General features: G+C 47.6%; 1 protein-coding gene across 1 annotated transcript in view; it reads left to right on the plus strand.

Annotated features, from left to right (window-relative positions):
* The first annotated feature begins 9,611 nt into the window (after positions 1 to 9,611).
* Positions 9,612 to 19,349, plus strand: part of LOC138784235 (SCO-spondin-like) — a 251,800-nt gene continuing 242,062 nt past the window's right edge. The window contains exons 1-6 of the mRNA XM_069959741.1: positions 9,612 to 9,618; positions 9,842 to 10,012; positions 10,504 to 10,745; positions 10,832 to 10,934; positions 17,021 to 17,179; positions 17,278 to 17,363. Of these exons, the coding sequence (XP_069815842.1) occupies positions 9,612 to 9,618; positions 9,842 to 10,012; positions 10,504 to 10,745; positions 10,832 to 10,934; positions 17,021 to 17,179; positions 17,278 to 17,363 (768 nt within the window). The remainder of the gene's footprint in view (positions 9,619 to 9,841; positions 10,013 to 10,503; positions 10,746 to 10,831; positions 10,935 to 17,020; positions 17,180 to 17,277; positions 17,364 to 19,349) is intronic.

Here is a 19,349-nt window from a genome sequence, read left to right on the forward strand (position 1 = left end):
CGTATAGACGGTCACATCACATGTCAGAGATGTGGTATGGACTCCTCACCACTAGAGATGAGCAAATACGATTCCAGTGAGATGGTATTCGATGGAATATTGCGGTATTCAAAAGATTCAAATACAATCGAGTAGTGTGGCGAATATGCAGGAAACATTAGAAATCCCTCCCATCGCAGTTGGCGCTTTTTTTTTAGTCCAATTACCATGCAGGGAGGCCGTGAGGGACCCTGGGAGTACGCACGCAGCGCCAAACGGCGTCTACCCTGATTGGGTGGCTGAACCACATGACCTCGAGTCTTAAATACTTGGCTCCCGCCTCTCGACCGCAGTCAGGGAAAGATCCTGGAGTAGGGAGAGATCGGTGTTAGTAGCAGCTGGTCAGGCAGGATTACTACACAACCCAAAGGTCCTTTTCAGGGCGAAGATCCAGCAAAAAAGTCATCTCTGCATCCAAAGCTTCTCAGGGCTAAGACATAGATGATATAACAGCAGCAGCATTAGCAGCATCAGCAGCAGCAGCAGCATCAGCAGTATCAGCATCAGCAGCATCAGCATCAGTAGTATCAGCAGCAGCAGCAGCATCAGCAGCAGCATCAGCAGTATCAGCAGTATCAGCAGTATCAGCAGCAGCATCAGCAGTATCAGCAGCATCAGCAGTATCAGCAGCATCAGCATCAGTAGTATCAGCAGCAGCAGCAGCATCAGCAGCAGCATCAGCAGTATCAGCAGCATCAGCAGTATCAGCAGCAGCATCAGCAGTATCAGCAGCATCAGCAGTATCAGCAGCATCAGCAGCATCAGCATCAGCATCAGTAGTATCAGCAGCAGCAGCATCAGCAGTATCAGCAGCAGCATCAGCAGTATCAGCAGTATCAGCAGCAGCAGCATCAGCAGTATCAGCATCAGCAGCATCAGCATCAGTAGTATCAGCAGCAGCAGCATCAGCAGCAGCATCAGCAGTATCAGCAGCATCAGCAGTATCAGCAGCAATATCAGCAGTATCAGCATCAGCAGCAGCATCAGCAGTATCAGCAGTAGTATCAGCAGTATCAGCAGCATCAGCAGTAGTATCAGCAGTATCAGCAGTATCAGCAGCAGTATCAGCAGCAGCATCAGCAGTATCAGCAGCAGCAGTATCAGCAGCATCAGCAGTAGTATCAGCAGTATCAGCAGTAGTATCAGCAGTATCAGCAGCAGTATCAGCAGCAGCATCAGCAGTATCAGCAGCAGCAGTATCAGCAGCATCAGCAGTATCAGCAGCATCAGCAGTATCAGCAGCAGTATCAGCAGTATCAGCAGCAGTATCAGCATCAGCATCAGCAGTATCAGCAGCAGTAGTATCAGCAGTATCAGCAGTAGTATCAGCAGTATCAGCAGCAGTATCAGCATCAGCATCAGCAGTATCAGCAGCAGTAGTATCAGCAGCATCAGCAGTATCAGCAGCATCAGCAGTATCAGCAGCAGTATCAGCAGTATCAGCAGCATCAGCAGCAGTATCAGCAGTATCAGCAGCAGCATCAGCAGCAGTATCAGCAGCAGCATCAGCAATATCAGCAGCAGTATCAGCAGTAGTATCAGCAGTATCAGCAGCAGCATCAGCAGTATCAGCAGCATCAGCAGCAGTATCAGCATCAGCATCATCAGCAGCAGCATCAGCAGTATCAGCAGCATCAGCAGCAGTATCAGCAGTATCAGCAGCATCAGCAGTATCAGCAGCATCAGCAGTATCAGCAGCAGTATCAGCAGCATCAGCAGCAGTATCAGCAGCATCAGCAGCAGTATCAGCAGCAGCATCAGCAGCAGCAGCAGCAGTATCAGCAGTATCAGCATCAGCAGTATCAGCAGCATCAGCAACATCATCATCAGCATCATCATCAGCAGCAGTATCAGCAGTATCAGCAGCAGCATCATCATCAGCAGCAGCAGCAGCAGTATCAGCATCATCATCATCATCATCATCAGCAGCAGCAGCAGTATCAGCATCAGCATCAGCAGCATCAGCAGTATCAGCAGCAGCAGCAGCAGCAGCAGTATCAGCAGCAGCATCAGCAGTATCAGCAGCAGCAGTATCAGCAGCATCAGCAGCATCATCATCATCATCAGCATCATCATCATCAGCAGTATCAGCAGTATCAGCAGCAGCATCATCATCAGCAGCAGCAGCAGTATCAGCATCATCATCATCATCATCATCAGCAGCATCATCATCATCATCATCATCAGCAGCAGCAGCAGCAGCAGTATCAGCATCAGCAGCATCATCATCATCATCATCATCAGCAGCATCATCATCATCATCATCAGCAGCATCATCATCATCATCATCAGCAGCAGCAGCAGCAGCAGCAGTATCAGCATCAGCATCAGCAGCAGCAGCATCATCAGCAGCAGCAGCATCAGCAGCATCATCATCATCAGCAGCATCAGCAGCATCAGCATCATCATCATCAGCAGCATCATCATCAGCAGCATCAGCAGCATCATCATCAGCAGCATCAGCATCATCATCATCATCAGCATCATCATCATCATCATCAGCATCATCATCAGCAGCATCAGCAGCATCAGCATCATCATCAGCAGCATCATCATCATCATCATCATCATCAGCATCATCATCATCAGCATCATCATCAGCAGTATCAGCAGGTGTATTCATTCCAGTACCCTGTGTGTATAGTGACTTATAGTGTCTCTGGTTTAGCCCAGTAAGGACACCTGATATATACTGCTCCAGTAGCCCAGTAAGGGCCCCTGATATATACTGTTCCAGTAGCCCAGTAAGGGCACCTGATATATACTGTTCCAGTAGCCCAGTAAGGACACCTGATATATACTGTTCCAGTAGCCCACTAAGGGCACCTGATATATACTGTTCCAGTAGCCCAGTAAGGGCACCTGATATATACTGCTCCAGTAACCCACTAAGGGCACCTGATATATACTGTTCCAGTAGCCCACTAAGGGCACCTGATATATATACTGTTCCAGTAGCCCACTAAGGGCACCTGATATATACTGTTCCAGTAGCCCAGTAAGGACACCTGATATATACTGTTCCTGTAGCCCAGTAAGGACACCTGATACATACTGTTCCAGTAGCCCAGTAAGGACACCTGATATATACTGCTCCAGTAGCCCACTAAGGGCACCTGATATATACTGTTCCAGTAGCCCACTAACGGCACCTGATATATACTGTTCCAGTAGCCCACTAAGGGCACCTGATATATACTGTTCCTGTAGCCCACTAAGGGCACCTGATATATACTGTTCCAGTAGCCCAGTAAGGGCACCTGATATATACTGTTCCAGTAGCCCAGTAAGGGCACCTGATATATACTGTTCCAGTAGCCCACTAAGGGCACCTGATATATACTGTTCCAGTAGCCCACTAAGGGCACCTGATATATACTGTTCCAGTAGCCCAGTAAGGGCACCTGATATATACTGTTCCAGTAGCCCACTAAGGGCACCTGATATATACTGTTCCAGTAGCCCAGTAAGGGCACCTGATATATACTGTTCCAGTAGCCCAGTAAGGACACCTGATATATACTGTGCCAGTAGCCCACTAAGGGCACCTGATATATACTGTTCCAGTAGCCCAGTAAGGGCACCTGATATATACTGTTCCAGTAGCCCAGTAAGGACACCTGATATATACTGCTCCAGTAGCCCACTAAGGGCCCCTGATATATACTGTTCCAGTAGCCCAGTAAGGACACCTGATATATACTGCTCCAGTAGCCCACTAAGGACACCTGATATATACTGTTCCTGTAGCCCACTAAGGACACCTGATATATACTGTTCCTGTAGCCCACTAAGGGCACCTGATATATACTGTTCCAGTAGCCCACTAAGGGCCCCTGATATATACTGTTCCAGTAGCCCAGTAAGGACACCTGATATATACTGTTCCAGTAGCCCAGTAAGGACACCTGATATATACTGCTCCAGTAGCCCAGTAAGGGCACCTGATATATACTGTTCCAGTAGCCCACTAAGGGCACCTGATATATACTGTTCCAGTAGCCCAGTAAGGGCACCTGATATATACTGTTCCAGTAGCCCAGTAAGGACACCTGATATATACTGTTCCAGTAGCCCACTAAGGACACCTGATACATACTGTTCCAGTAGCCCACTAAGGGCACCTGATATATACTGCTCCAGTAGCCCAGTAAGGGCACCTGATATATACTGTTCCAGTAGCTCTCTGAGGGCACCTGATATATACTGTTCCTGTAGCCCAGTAAGGGCACCTGATATATACTGTTCCAGTAGCCCAGTAAGGACACCTGATATATACTGCTCCAGTAGCCCAGTAAGGGCACCTGATATATACTGTTCCAGTAGCCCACTAAGGGCACCTGATATATACTGTTCCAGTAGCCCAGTAAGGGCACCTGATATATACTGTTCCAGTAGCCCACTAAGGACACCTGATATATACTGCTCCAGTAGCCCAGTAAGGGCACCTGATATATACTGCTCCAGTAACCCACTAAGGGCACCTGATATATACTGTTCCTGTAGCCCAGTAAGGGCACCTGATATATACTGTTCCAGTAGCCCACTAAGGGCACCTGATATATACTGTTCCAGTAGCTCTCTGAGGGCACCTGATATATACTGCTCCAGTAGCCCACTAAGGGCACCTGATATATACTGTTCCAGTAGCTCACTAAGGGCACCTGATATATACTGTTCCAGTAGCTCTCTGAGGGCACCTGATATATACTGTTCCAGTAGCCCAGTAAGGGCACCTGATATATACTGTTCCAGTAGCCAAGTAAGGGCACCTGATATATACTGTTCCAGTAGCCCAGTAAGGGCACCTGATATATACTGTTCCAGTAGCCCAGTAAGGGCACCTGATATATACTGTTCCAGTAGCCCACTAAGGGCACCTGATATATACTGTTCCTGTAGCCCACTAAGGGCACCTGATATATACTGTTCCAGTAGCCCAGTAAGGACACCTGATATATACTGTTCCAGTAGCCCACTAAGGGCACCTGATATATACTGCTCCAGTAGCCCAGTAAGGGCCCCTGATATATACTGTTCCAGTAGCCCACTAAGGGCACGTTATACATACTGTTCCTGTAGCCCACTAAGGGCACCTGATATATACTGCTCCAGTAGCCCAGTAAGGGCACCTGATATATACTGTTCCAGTAGCCCAGTAAGGACACCTGATATATACTGTTCCAGTAGCCCAGTAAGGGCACCTGATATATACTGTTCCAGTAGCCCACTAAGGGCACCTGATATATACTGTTCCAGTAGCCCACTAAGGGCCTCTGATATATACTGTTCCAGTAGCCCAGTAAGGACACCTGATATATACTGTTCCAGTAGCCCAGTAAGGGCACCTGATATATACTGTTCCAGTAGCCCACTAAGGGCACCTGATATATACTGTTCCAGTAGCCCACTAAGGGCCTCTGATATATACTGTTCCAGTAGCCCAGTAAGGACACCTGATATATACTGCTCCAGTAGCCCAGTAAGGGCACCTGATATATAATGTTCCTGTAGCCCAGTAAGGGCCTCTGATATATACTGTGCCAGTAACGTCCGTACAGCATGATGCGTGATACGCACGAATAAGATGACGCTCTACAAACGCACATTGGAATCATGTATGTAACTGCGCAAGAAATACGAACGAAATGTGTGAACATTGCCGTAAACGTTCACAAACATTTTTCCTTTGCAGCTGCGGAGAGTGGGATTATACTGCGATTTTGGGGTGTTGGCTGCACCCAGGCATGCTCCCCCTAATGCCCCAGTGTCACTCCGGAGGTGTTGGTATCGTGTAGGGAGGTTTCATGGGGACTTGGTGACCTCCAAGTGGTCGAATTTTAATTTCCAAGTGCCGAGAATTTTTTTCCCCACAGACTATAATGGGATCGAGTTCTCAATCGAATAGTCGAATCTCGGTGACTACTCAATTTGAATTCTCCAAAGTCGAATATTTCACTACTCGCTCATCTCTACTCACTACCCATAAGGCATTGCGTCTCCACCATGTTGTGAGGAGGTGCTTGTAGCATATATCTGTATACCTGTGAGGCGCTGAGATGGGGGCATGGGTCGCCCCCGACTTCCCCTAATCTTACAAGGTTTCCATGTGAACAGTCCCTGAGCAGACCATATGTATGTATAGGTGACAGATATAGCCAGCACTCCTACCAGATTACTAGCAATTCCCAGGGCCCCTCTGTCTGCATTGTACATTACTAGTGATGACTCCACCCCCTGTGGGGTGACATAGGGGATTTATCAGATATCTGTGCAGCAGCGTCTCCCCTCCCCCGTATACTGTACATACATATATATATATAGTGTTACTCTACTCCCATCCAGGCCACAGTCCACCAGACCGGCTGTCTGGAACCGGACGATACGGGCGTGCTGCGAGGGCTGGACAGGCGAGGACTGCACACAGGGTAGGTTGTTATTACGGGTCACATGATTAGAACAGCTCCGTGCTGGACATAGGATGGAGGCTCGGTGCTGCCCGCTCATTGTTGGACGCACACTTTTGATGAACGTTTGGTGCTAGACACATGGTGGTAAAAACTTTGTGCTGGACACTTGGTGGACGTCAGATGCTAGACACTTGGTTCAGGATACTTGGTGCCAGACACTTGATGTTGGATACTTGGTGGTGAATGCTTGGTGGTGGACACTTAGTTATGGATGCTTGGTGGTAGATGTTTGGTGCTTGATGCTCGGTGGTGGACACTTGGTGGTAGATGCCTGGTGGTGGACGCTTGGTTCTGGATGTTTGATGGTGGACGCTTGGTGGTAGACACTTGGTGGTGGACACTTGGCTCTGGATACTTGGTGGTAGATGGTTGGTGGTGGACACTTGGTGGTAGATGCCTGGTGGTGGATGCTTGGTGGTGGACGCTTGGTTCTGGATGCTTGGTGGTGGTAGCTTGGTTCTGGATGCTTGGTTGTAGATGCTTGGTGGTGGATGTTTGGTTCTGGATGCTTGGTGGTGGACGCTTGGTTCTGGATGCTTAGTTCTGGATGCTTGGTGGTGGACGCTTGGTTCTGGATGCTTAGTTCTGGATGCTTGGTGGTGGACGCTTGGTTCTGGATGCTTGGTGGTGGACGCTTGGTTCTGGATGCTTAGTGGTGGATGTTTGGTTCTGGATGCTGAGTTCTGGATGCTTGGTGGTGGACGCTTGGTTCTGGATGCTTAGTTCTGGATGCTTGGTGGTGGACGCTTGGTTCTGGATGCTTAGTTCTGGATGCTTGGTGGTGGATGTTTGGTTCTGGATGCTGAGTTCTGGATGCTTGGTGGTGGATGCTTGGTTCTGGATGCTTAGTTCTGGATGCTTGGTGGTGGACGCTTGGTTCTGGTTGCTTAGTTCTGGATGCTTGGTGGTGGATGTTTGGTTCTGGATGCTTGGAGGTGGATGCTTGGTGGTGGACGCTTGGTTCTGGATGCTTAGTTCTGGATGCTTGGTGGTGGATGCTTGGTTCTGGATGCTGAGTTCTGGATGCTTGGTGGTGGACGCTTGGTTCTGGATGCTTAGTTGTAGATGCTTGGTGGTGGACGCTTGGTTCTGGTTGCTTAGTTCTGGATGCTTGGTGGTGGACGCTTGGTTCTGGATGCTTAGTTCTGGATGCTTGGTGGTGGATGTTTGGTTCTGGATGCTTAGTTCTGGATGCTTGGTGGTGGACGCTTGGTTCTGGATGCTTAGTTCTGGATGCTTGGAGGTGGACGCTTGGTTCTGGATGCTTAGTTGTAGATGTTTGGTTCTGGATGCTTAGTTCTGGATGCTTAGTTCTGGATGCTTGGTGGTGGATGCTTGGTGGTGGATGTTTGGTTCTGGATGCTTAGTTCTGGATGCTTAGTTCTGGATGCTTGGAGGTGGATGCTTGGTTGTAGATGCTTATTGGTGGATGCTTGGTGCTGTATTAGGCAGAATCGGGGATACTAAATGGTGTCCTAGTAGAGGGCCCTGTATTCACCAAACATTTGTGAAAAATGAAAAATAAATATCTTTATTAGCGCAGTAACAAAAGTGCACACACATAGCCCACTTTCCTCTTGACAAAGACAAATAGTGCCAAAACATGTTGAGGGGCTGGAGCAGTGATTATTTGCCGGTGTGGAGAGAAGCTGTGATCCTGTTACTTTAGTGTTTCCTAACTGCGGTAGGATGATTGTGACTGTAGACAAGTAGATGTCAGTTGCCTCCATATAGCAATACAATCACTATGTTGATCAGCAACTCCCTCTGTGTGATTTCCATATATTGTGTGTGCACTTTGTGAAAAATAAAAAATGAATCTCATTATTAGTGCAGGATAACAAGCTTTTGGTAAATACAGGGGCCCCTCCTGGGAAACCATTTAGTGTCCTTATTGTCAGTGGATGCTTGGTGCTGGACACTGGGTAGTGGACACTTAGTAGATACTTGGCAGTGGATGTTGGTGGTGGACACTTGGTGATGGACATCGGGCAGTGGACGCTTGGTGGTAGAGGCATAGATGCTTGGTGATGGACACTTGGTGATAAAGGCATAGATGCTTGGTGATGGACACTTGGTGATAGAGGCATAGATGCTTGGTGATGGACACTTGGTGATAGAGGCATAGATGCTTGGTGATGGACACTTGGTGATAGAGGCATAGATGCTTGGTGATGGACACTTGGTGATAGAGGCATAGATGCTTGGTGATGGACACTTGCTGATAGTGGCATAGATGCTTGGTGATGGACACTTGGTGATAGAGGCATAGATGCTTGGTGATGGACACTTGGTGATAGAGGCATAGATGCTTGGTGATGGACACTTGGTGATAGAGGCATAGATGCTTGGTGATGGACACTTGGTGATAGAGGCATAGATGCTTGGTGATGGACACTTGGTGATAGAGGCATAGATGCTTGGTGATGGACACTTGGTGATAAAGGCATAGATGCTTGGTGATGGACACTTGGTGATAGAGGCATAGATGCTTGGTGATGGACACTTGGTGATAGAGGCATAGATGCTTGGTGATGGACACTTGGTGATAGAGGCATAGATGCTTGGTGATGGACACTTGGTGGTAGAGGCATAGATGCTTGGTGATGGACACTTGGTGATAGAGGCATAGATGCTTGGTGATGGACACTTGGTGATAGAGGCATAGATGCTTGGTGATGGACACTTGGTGATAGAGGCATAGATGCTTGGTGATGGACACTTGGTGATAGAGGCATAGATGCTTGGTGATGGACACTTGGTGATAGAGGCATAGATGCTTGGTGATGGACACTTGGTGATAAAGGCATAGATGCTTGGTGATGGACACTTGGTGATAGAGGCATAGATGCTTGGTGATGGACACTTGGTGATAGAGGCATAGATGCTTGGTGATGGACACTTGGTGATAGAGGCATAGATGCTTGGTGATGGACACTTGGTGGTAGAGGCATAGATGCTTGGTGATGGACACTTGGTGATAGAGGCATAGATGCTTGGTGATGGACACTTGGTGATAGAGGCATAGATGCTTGGTGATGGACACTTGGTGATGGATACTGGGTAGTGGACACTTGGTGGTAGAGGCATAGATGCTTGGTGATGGACAGTTGGTGATGAATACTGGGTAGTGGACACTTGGTGGTAGAGGCATAGATGCTTGGTGATGGACACTTGGTGATAGAGGCATAGATGCTTGGTGCTGGACAATTGGTGATGAACACTGGGTAGTGTACACTTGGTGGTAGACGCTTGGTGGTGGATGTTGGTACTAGACGTTTGGTACTTACTTTGAACTTCTTTTTCTTCTTTCAACTTGTTTCTATTATAAGGTGAGGGCTTCCTGGGGCGCTGCTTCTACACCTGGAATTGTCAGGATATCGGGAGCCCCCAGAATGTGTCCCTGATGAGTATGGAAGATTGCTGCCTTAACCCTTGGGGCCATAGCTGGAAGAACGTCACCTCGGAGCTGTGCTTTAGCTGCTCCTATGTGTCACCCACTGGTAAGGACAATCTCTGGTTATCTCCCATGGGAGGGGATCGAGGATCGAGTTCTGGGGTCCCTGGGTGAGATAGATTGGGGTTAGGGTTAGATTGGTGCATGTGACCTCTTGTGGGAGGAGACACGTTTTAGGATTGTTTGTCCGGATAACACATTCCAGAGGACGGGTGCAGCACGAGAGAAGTAGATGAGATCTATGAATGTTGGGAAGGAGTCTAGTTGTCTGGAGTAACACTCTACAGAATGGGTGCAGCACGAGAGAAGTAGATGAGATTATGACGTTCAGATTATAGGGGATGGCAGAACCTAGAGCCGTAGAGTCAGCAGTGATAGACATGGATCTCATGAAGAACCAGTGGCATCAGAGACCGCCATGGACACGGATGTATTTAGGATGGAGTTACCTTATAAGGCATAGTGGGTGGAGCTTCCTTTTCAGTATGGAGATGGACTGCCCCTCTCAGTCTCACTGTGTCTTCTCCTCTTCACCAGATTTGCCCTCTCCCCTTCTGATGAGACCATACCTTTCCACCGCCCTCATTGGGGGCCCATCACCTCGGCATCGGCTCTTCTCCACCTGTGTCACCTGGGGTGGCTTCCACTACCGCACATTTGATGGAAAACATTACAACTTTCATGGCGACTGTACGTATAATCTGGCGTCGTCCACCGATGCCAACTGGGCTGTGTTGGTCTCCAGAGAACCCTGCACTCAAGCTGGACTCTGTGCCAAGGTATGAAGGTTCTCAGCCCCCGCACTGTCCTCTGTGCTTCTGTGGGGGGACATACATGGCACCTACACTGCTCCATGTGCCTCCAGGTTGTCAAGATGATCTTCGGGCTGGACCAAGTTGTGGTGAGTGGGCGGTCAGTGACGGTGAATGATGTCATTGTCCCAGACGGAGACCCCCATCTGCAAAATGGTGAGTTCACAAATCTCATGTAAGGTTGGAAGTGGCTCACGTGGTCCCATGATGACATATTGTAGGGTCCCGACTAATTCCTAGAGTACATTGGCCAATGATTGGTGGTTATAGATGTGGATGAAGAAACCATCAACAAGTCCACTTACTGTTGAGGAATCTTCTAGTGTAAGAACTCAACCTAACAGTACTGCTAGGAAGAGGGGTGTACAGCGAGTGCCCTACTTGGTTGGCCCCAAGAACCAGCAAATATGAGTAATAGAAGTGGTAGGCTCTCTAGCGTAACTCCCCTTAAATTATCCAAGTTAATATGTATAGTCTTAGATATATATGGTTTCTGGTTATATCATAAATGATTGATTATAATAAGTCAGAATTGTGTATAGAGATAAATCGTTTTTATATATTTATAAGATGAAACAAATAAAACTAAAATTAACCAGTGAAGAATACAAACAAAATTAAAAAACACCTGTATCAAGATTCCTAAGGCTCTATAGGCATATATATCAGTATATATCTTCATAGTATGATAATCACAGGAGTATATATATTAAAATTCTTAGTGTAAAACACATATAAAAAACAGCAAAGCTTGAAGGATGTTTCATAAAAAGGCGATCTTTGTGTAGTATATTTCATAAACCATTATAGCAGTAGGATCTTGTCCATATGCGACTCTGCAGGGCCCGTGCAGGTCGCAGTGGTCGCATCTGAAGCACTTTGCAGCATATTACTGAGGAAAGACCGGAGCATCGTTCTGAAACGCGTCTAATAAGAGTTGCAATGTTATATATAGCAGAAAGAGGCATTGTGCACAATATATCACCAGTCCACACTGCAGATCTGAGCACCCAGCCACATTGGGAGAGGAAATCAGACATGAAACAGACCTCCTGGAGCTCCACAAATGGGAGACAAGATCTGTGTGTAATACTCTGGGGAGAAGCTCCCGAATGAAGGATCTCTGAGCAGGAGAAGCTCCATATCCATCTACCTGCTCCTCACTAACTGCGGCCGCAGATCCTGCAAACACAGAGACTTGGCACTGGGGAGAGGTGGACTTTCACCGCGTTTATTCTATATTAGCTGTATTACCTCTGCATATACGAGAATAAGTGATATAATATATTATCTATATATCTATATACTGTATATATATATTTAGCTGTATTACCTCTGCATATACGAGAATAAGTGATATAATATATTATCTATATATCTATATACTGTATATATATATTTAGCTGTATTACCTCTGCATATACGAGAATAAGTGATATAATATATTATCTATATACTGTATATATATATTTAGCTGTATTACCTCTGCATATACGAGAATAAGTGATATAATATATTATCTATATATCTATATACTGTATATATATATTTAGCTGTATTACCTCTGCATATACGAGAATAAGTGATATAATATATTATCTATATATCTATATACTGTATCTATATATTTAGCTGTATTACCTCTGCATATACGAGAATAAGTGATATAATATATTATCTATATATCTATATACTGTATATATATATTTAGCTGTATTACCTCTGCATATACGAGAATAAGTGATATAATATATTATCTATATATCTATATACTGTATATATATATTTAGCTGTATTACCTCTGCATATACGAGAATAAGTGATATAATATATCTCAAATCAACTAACAGAGGAACAGCCCTATATTTACCATAAGCACAGGGACTACAAACCACTGCGACCTGCACGGGCCCTGCACAGTCGCATATGGACAAGATCCTACTGCTATAATGGTTTATGAAATATACTACACAAAGATCGCCTTTTTATGAAACATCCTTCAAGCTTTGCTATGTTTTTTATATGTGTTTTACACTAAGAATTTTAATATATATACTCCTGTGATTATCATACTATGAAGATATATACTGGTATATATGCCTATAGAGCCTTAGGAATCTTGATACAGGTGTTTTTTAATTTTGTTTGTATTCTTCACTGGTTAATTTTATTTTTATTTGTTTCATCTTATGAATATAAAAATTATTTATCTCTATACACAATTCTGACTTATTATAATTAATCATTTATGATATATCCAGAAACCATATATATCTAAGACTATACATATTAACTTGGATAATTTTTTTTTAATCAGATAATTTTTATAAAATTTTTAACACACACCAAATTTTCAAAAACCAGTCAAAGGACAAGGGACAGAGACACTTCTGAGATTTGACAAAAACAACAATGGATGAATACAAAATCCTGTGCCAGTACAAGTCAATGCATATACAATCCAATGATATCTCATTGTATGCCGACATCATCTAGTGTCTCCCAAAAAGCCACCATAGAGAAAAGAGAGAAAGGAAAAAAAAAAAAAAAGGGGGGGGAGGGGAAAAAAAAAAGGTAAGCAAAGAAACGAAGAGAAAAACAAAAGAAAACTCAGAATACGTAGTAACAAGCTTAACAGAGCCACGTAGATAGGTAAGGCAATACTGTGCAACCCGTCAATGGACTAGGATAAAGACCATGTGGATACGGGTATAGCTAGAAGGGTCCACAGCTTTTCTCATGAGTGTCTATTTAATACCTGATTCAACATGGTTTGAAGCGGATTCCTGCAGCACTCCCACAGAATTCTCGTTGGTAGACCTGGAGTATCTACCTGGAGTATCTAAGCCATCGTCCCCAAATCTTCTCAAACTTGTTTGGACATTTAATGTACACTGCCCTTTCTAATCTGATCAGGGCATTTACTTTGGCAATAAATTCTGGTACAGTGGGTGGGTCAGCCTCAATCCACCTGGAGGCAATAGTTTTGCAGGCTTGATAGAGCAATCTCTGAATGGCAGTGGCATCACAGTCTTCCAGATCCGGAAGCGCCAGAACCCCCAACAAACAGACTTTAGGGTCTATTGGTAGTTCAATGCCTTATATTTTAGTAACTATGTCAAGCGCTCCCTTCCAGAAAGCTTCCAACTCTCGACATCCCCACATCATATGTAACAAGGAGGCGTTGTCTGAGCTACATCGCCGGCAGTCGGCCGAAGGCCATGCTCCAATTTTATGTAGGAAAACGGGTGTTTTATACACTCTGTGTATGAAAAACAGCTGCGATAACCGTTGAGATTCGCTTAAGGAAACTATAGTAGTTAACTCCAGGATGTCATTCCAGGTGTCATCAGTCAGACCCCCCACATCTGCCTCCCACTTATCCCTGATGGACAACGGGAATCCATCTAAATATTCATGTAAGAGTTGGGTGTATAGCATGGAAATAAGCCCTCTAGCGCTAGCAGTCTGGTCTGAGCTTGAAAAGCATGGCGCAGTTGTAGGTACTGGTAGAATCTGGAATGTGGTAGATCAAAGGAAGTGCGTAAACAGTCAAGCGTTGTGATGGTACCATCCTGCAAAATCTGTTGCAGGAATAGCACCCCCTTGGACTCCCATGGAGAGAACCCCTCAAGTCTAAAAAATTCTGGTAAGAGTGGATTGTGCCACAACGGTGTGAAATTGGTAAAACCAGTGAGGCCCAGTAAGGACTTCGACTTAGCCCACACTTTAACCATTAGGGATAACGTTGGGATTGTTCTACCTTTCCACTTAGTTTCCCCCGTTTCCAAAATCATTATCGGCAATCTATGCCCACTAAGCCAGGCAACCAGCCTGCCTCTTTGTCCCATTTGGTTTGAGTTACCACATCCCCTAAAGTGCTGGAGTTGAGAGGCCAGAAAATATAGGGAGCTATTCCACCAGCATTTTTATGTCTTTGGAGAGTTTCTAGCTTGTTGCGTGGGTTGCCTTTACGCCAGACCAGGTCACCAAATATACCCTGTATCTTTAGGATCATTTTCAATAGATTGTCGCGACCTACAACTGACAGCGGCAATCTACACCAGGAGTTTACCTTATGAATTTGGCTAATAGGGGTAGGAGACAACCCTGAACGCTTTCCAAAGTCCTCTATCAAAGTCATGATGCTAGGTAAGGAGGATACTACATTTCCAACATACAGAAGCATGTCGTCTGCATATAGCGATACACGTTCCTCCATATTTCCCCTAGGAAACCATGGAAAGCTGTCGAGGAGCGTAATAGACATGCCAATGGTTCAATGGTGATCGCAAAAAGGAGAGGCGACAGGGGGCAACCCTGCCTAGTGCCCCTCCCCAATGCGAACCCCCTAGACAGTCCCCCGTTGGCCGGGACCCTCGCCCGTGGCTGCGTATATAATAACTGCACCAACTCAAGGAATTTGGGCCCAATTCCCATCTTTTTCATGACGGCCCATAGGAAGGCCCACTCGACGCTATCGAAGGCCTTCGCAGCGTCGAGTGAGACCTCCGCCAGGCAGACCTCATCCCCCGCCCCCAGTTGAAGGTTCATGTGGAGCCTACGTCGGTTAAGGGCCGTTGATCTATCTGGCTTAAAGCCCGATTGATCACTGTGTATCAGGGATGTAATAACTTGTGATAGTCTGTTTGCCAGGGCCCGAGCCAAGAGCTTGACGTCATTCGTCAACAAAGAGATCGGCCTGTAGGAGCCCGGTTCTGTGGGATCCTTGCCAGGTTTATGTAAGAAGACAATGGTTGCAAGGATTCTTGGTAGACCTCCAACAGTCGAGGAAGGAGAACAGACTGATGCTTTTTGTAAAATTCAGCTGGTAAGCCATCACACCCAGGAGCCTTCTCATTAGAGAAGGACTGAAGGGCATATTCCAGTTCCTCAACCGTCAGGGGCCCATCCAATAGTTCCATTTGTGCAGGTGTCAGTCGTGGTAGTGTGAGAGAACTTAAATAGTGCTCAATCTCAGTGTCTGATGCAGTCAAGGTCGAAGTGTAAATGGTAGCGTAATAAGAAAAGAGGACATCTAAAATGTCGTCATCTGTCGTCACCAGTCTACCCCCTGTATCCTTTAACTCTACTATGTGGTTGGGACCCTCCTGTGATTTAACAATGGTGGCCAATAGATGTCCCGCGCTTTCCCCCTCCTGGAAGAATCGTTGCTTTTGAAAAAAGCGTTTATCTTCCGCCACTATCAAGAGGTGGTCGCTATACAATTTCTGAGCCTCCTCCCACCTTGTCCTGTTCAGGGCTGTCGGGTCTGTCACTGTAGCGGTTTCTGTGCGTTGCACCTGGTCCCTGAGAGCTTCGGTGAGTCGTCTGGTCTTAGTCTTATGGGCGCTAATTTTTTGGATATAGACCCCCCTGATAAAAGCCTTCATTGTCTCCCAAACACAGAGAACTGAGGCGGAGCCATCGTTTGCTCGGAAAAATTCAGTAATAGCTATATCAACAGAGGGGTCTACACCCACCAACTGCACCCAAAATGGATGAAGTCTCCAGGGCATAGGGAGTCCACATTTTCCAGGGCTCAGGGACAGACTAACCTGTATTGGGGAATGGTCAGAAATACTCCTGGGTAGGTATTGGATGTCTACAATGTAGGAAAGCAGGGAGGGGGTACCAACCGCCATGTCGATCCGGGAGAGGGTGCGGTGCGAGCCAGAGTAGCAGGAATATTGTTGTGTCGTAGGAGTCTCCATAAATCGCTCAGGCCGCATTCCTCCAACATACGCGACAGGGCCGTTGACCGCCCACCCGGCCGTGTGTCCCCCTGAGGGAATCGATCGATCTGTGGTGAGAGAACATTGTTATAATCTCCAATAATGATCACAGGTAAATCAGGCAGCGTAGTGATATAAGCTACGACCCTCTTTAGTACTTCAGCACTATATGGGGGTGGTATGTAAAGTGCCACTATAATCATGGAGACCCCCTACATGTCACAATGTATACAGACAAATTAACTTGGATAATTTAAGGGGAGTTACGCTAGAGAGCCTACTACTTCTATTGTTGAGGAATCTTACTGATGTTGATCCACTGTCTTGATCCACTGTTCCGTACGCCACCAGGATATCATGAATATGGTGGGGGGGGGGGGCTGCCAGGTTACGGCTCTTGATGATATGTATCGGTCATATTGATTTGTGGGATGAAGATGATGAAGGTTGGGGGTCATGTCAGTATATGGTTTGGGGGTCTCACTGTCGCTCTGCCCCCTGTGTCAGGTATCAGCATCCTCTGGCTTGGAGACTTCGTCTTTGTGGAGAGCGGTCTGGGAGTCCGGGTGAAGTTTGATGGAGGAAACAACATTTATGTCACAGTGAACTCCGACCTCCAGGGGAGAACAAGCGGATTGTGTGGAACATACAATGAGAACACAGAAGGTGGGTGTCCCGGGGGCCGGGGGGGTGGAGCTTCACTACACAGGGCCGCGTATCGGACAGGGTCCAGAGCATGTCATGTGACCTTTTTGCTCTCCTAGATGACTTTACCCTGGTTGGAGGCTCCATCTCTCTGAGTGCTGCCGGGTTTGGCAATTCCTGGAAGGTACAAGACATCGGCACTCAGGTGAGTGTGTGGTCATATGAATGACGGGAGATGTGTGACGGGAGATGTGTGACGGGGGATGTGTGACGGGGGATGTGTGACGGGGGATGTGTGACGGGAGATGTGTGACGGGGAGATGTGTGACGGGGGATGTGTGACGGGAGATGTGTGACGGGAGATGTGTGACGGGGGATGTGTGACGGGAGATGTGTGACGGGGGATGTGTGAGGGGAGATGTGTGACGGGGGATGTGTGACGGGAGATGTGTGACGGGGGATGTGTGACGGGAGATGTGTGACAGGAGATGTGTGACGGGAGATGTGTGACGGGGGATGTGTGACAGGAGATGTGTGACGGGAGATGTGTGACGGGAAATGTGTGACGGGGGATGTGTGACGGGAGATGTGTGACGGGGAGATGTGTGACGGGAGATGTGTGACGGGAGATGTGTGACGGGGGATGTGTGACGGGAGATGTGTGACGGGGGATGTGTGACGGGGGATGTGTGACGGGAGATGTGTGACGAGAGATGTGTGACGGGGGATGTGTGACGGGAGATGTGTGACGGGAGATGTGTGACGGGAGATTTGTGACGGGAGATGTGTGACGGGAGATGTGTGACGGGGGATGTGTGACGGGGGATGTGTGACGGGAGATGTGTGACGGGAGATGTGTGACCGGAGATGTGTGACGGGAGATGTGTGACCGGAGATGTGTGACGGGGGATGTGTGACGGGAGATGTGTGACGGGGGATGTGTGACGGGGGATGTGTGACGGGAGATGTGTGACGGGGGATGTGTGACGGGGGATGTGTGACGGGGGATGTGTGACGGGAGATGTGTGACGGGGGATGTGTGACGGGGGATGTGTGACGGGGGATGTGTGACGGGGGATGTGTGACGGGGGATGTGTGACGGGGGATGTGTGACGGGAGATGTGTGACGGGAGATGTGTGACGGGGGATGTGTGACGGGAGATGTGTGACGGGAGATGTGTGACGGGGGATGTGTGACGGGAGATGTGTGACGGGGGATGTGTGACGGGAGATGTGTGACGGGAGATGTGTGACGGGAGATGTGTGACGGGAGATGTGTGACGGGGGATGTGTGACGGGAGATGTGTGACGGGAGATGTGTGACGGGAGATGTGTGACGGGAGATGTGTGACGGGGGATGTGTGACGGGAGATGTGTGACGGGGGATGTGTGACGGGAGATGTGTGACGGGGGATGTGTGACGGGGGATGTGTGACGGGAGATGTGTGACGGGGGATGTGTGACGGGAGATGTGTGACGGGGGATGTGTGACGGGAGATGTGTGACGGGGGATGTGTGACGGGAGATGTGTGACGGGGGATGTGTGACGGGAGATGTGTGACGGGGGATGTGTGACGGGAGATGTGTGACGGGGGATGTGTGACGGGGATGTGTGACGGGAGATGTGTGACGGGAGATGTGTGACGGGAGATGTGTGACGGGAGATGTGTGACGGGGGATGTGTGACGGGAGATGTGTGACGGGGGATGTGTGAATGACGGGAGATGTGTGACGGGAGATGTGTGACGGGGGATGTGTGACGGGAGATGTGTGACGGGAGATGTGTGACGGGAGATGTGTGACGGGAGATGTGTGAGGGGAGATGTGTGACAGGAGATGTGTGACGGGAGATGTGTGAATGACGGGAGATGTGTGACGGGAGATGTGTGACAGGAGATGTGTGACGGGAGATGTGTGAATGACGGGAGATGTGTGAGGGGAGATGTGTGACGGGGGATGTGTGACGGGGGATGTGTGACGGGGGATGTGTGACGGGAGATGTGTGACGGGAGATGTGTGACGGGGGATGTGTGACGGGAGATGTGTGACGGGAGATGTGTGACGGGGGATGTGTGACGGGAGATGTGTGACAGGAGATGTGTGACGGGAGATGTGTGACGGGAGATGTGTGACGGGGGATGTGTGACGGGGGATGTGTGACGGGAGATGTGTGACGGGAGATGTGTGACGG

This window comes from Dendropsophus ebraccatus, chromosome 2 (assembly GCF_027789765.1).
Source record: "Dendropsophus ebraccatus isolate aDenEbr1 chromosome 2, aDenEbr1.pat, whole genome shotgun sequence".
NCBI classification, from domain to species: Eukaryota; Metazoa; Chordata; class Amphibia; order Anura; family Hylidae; genus Dendropsophus; species Dendropsophus ebraccatus.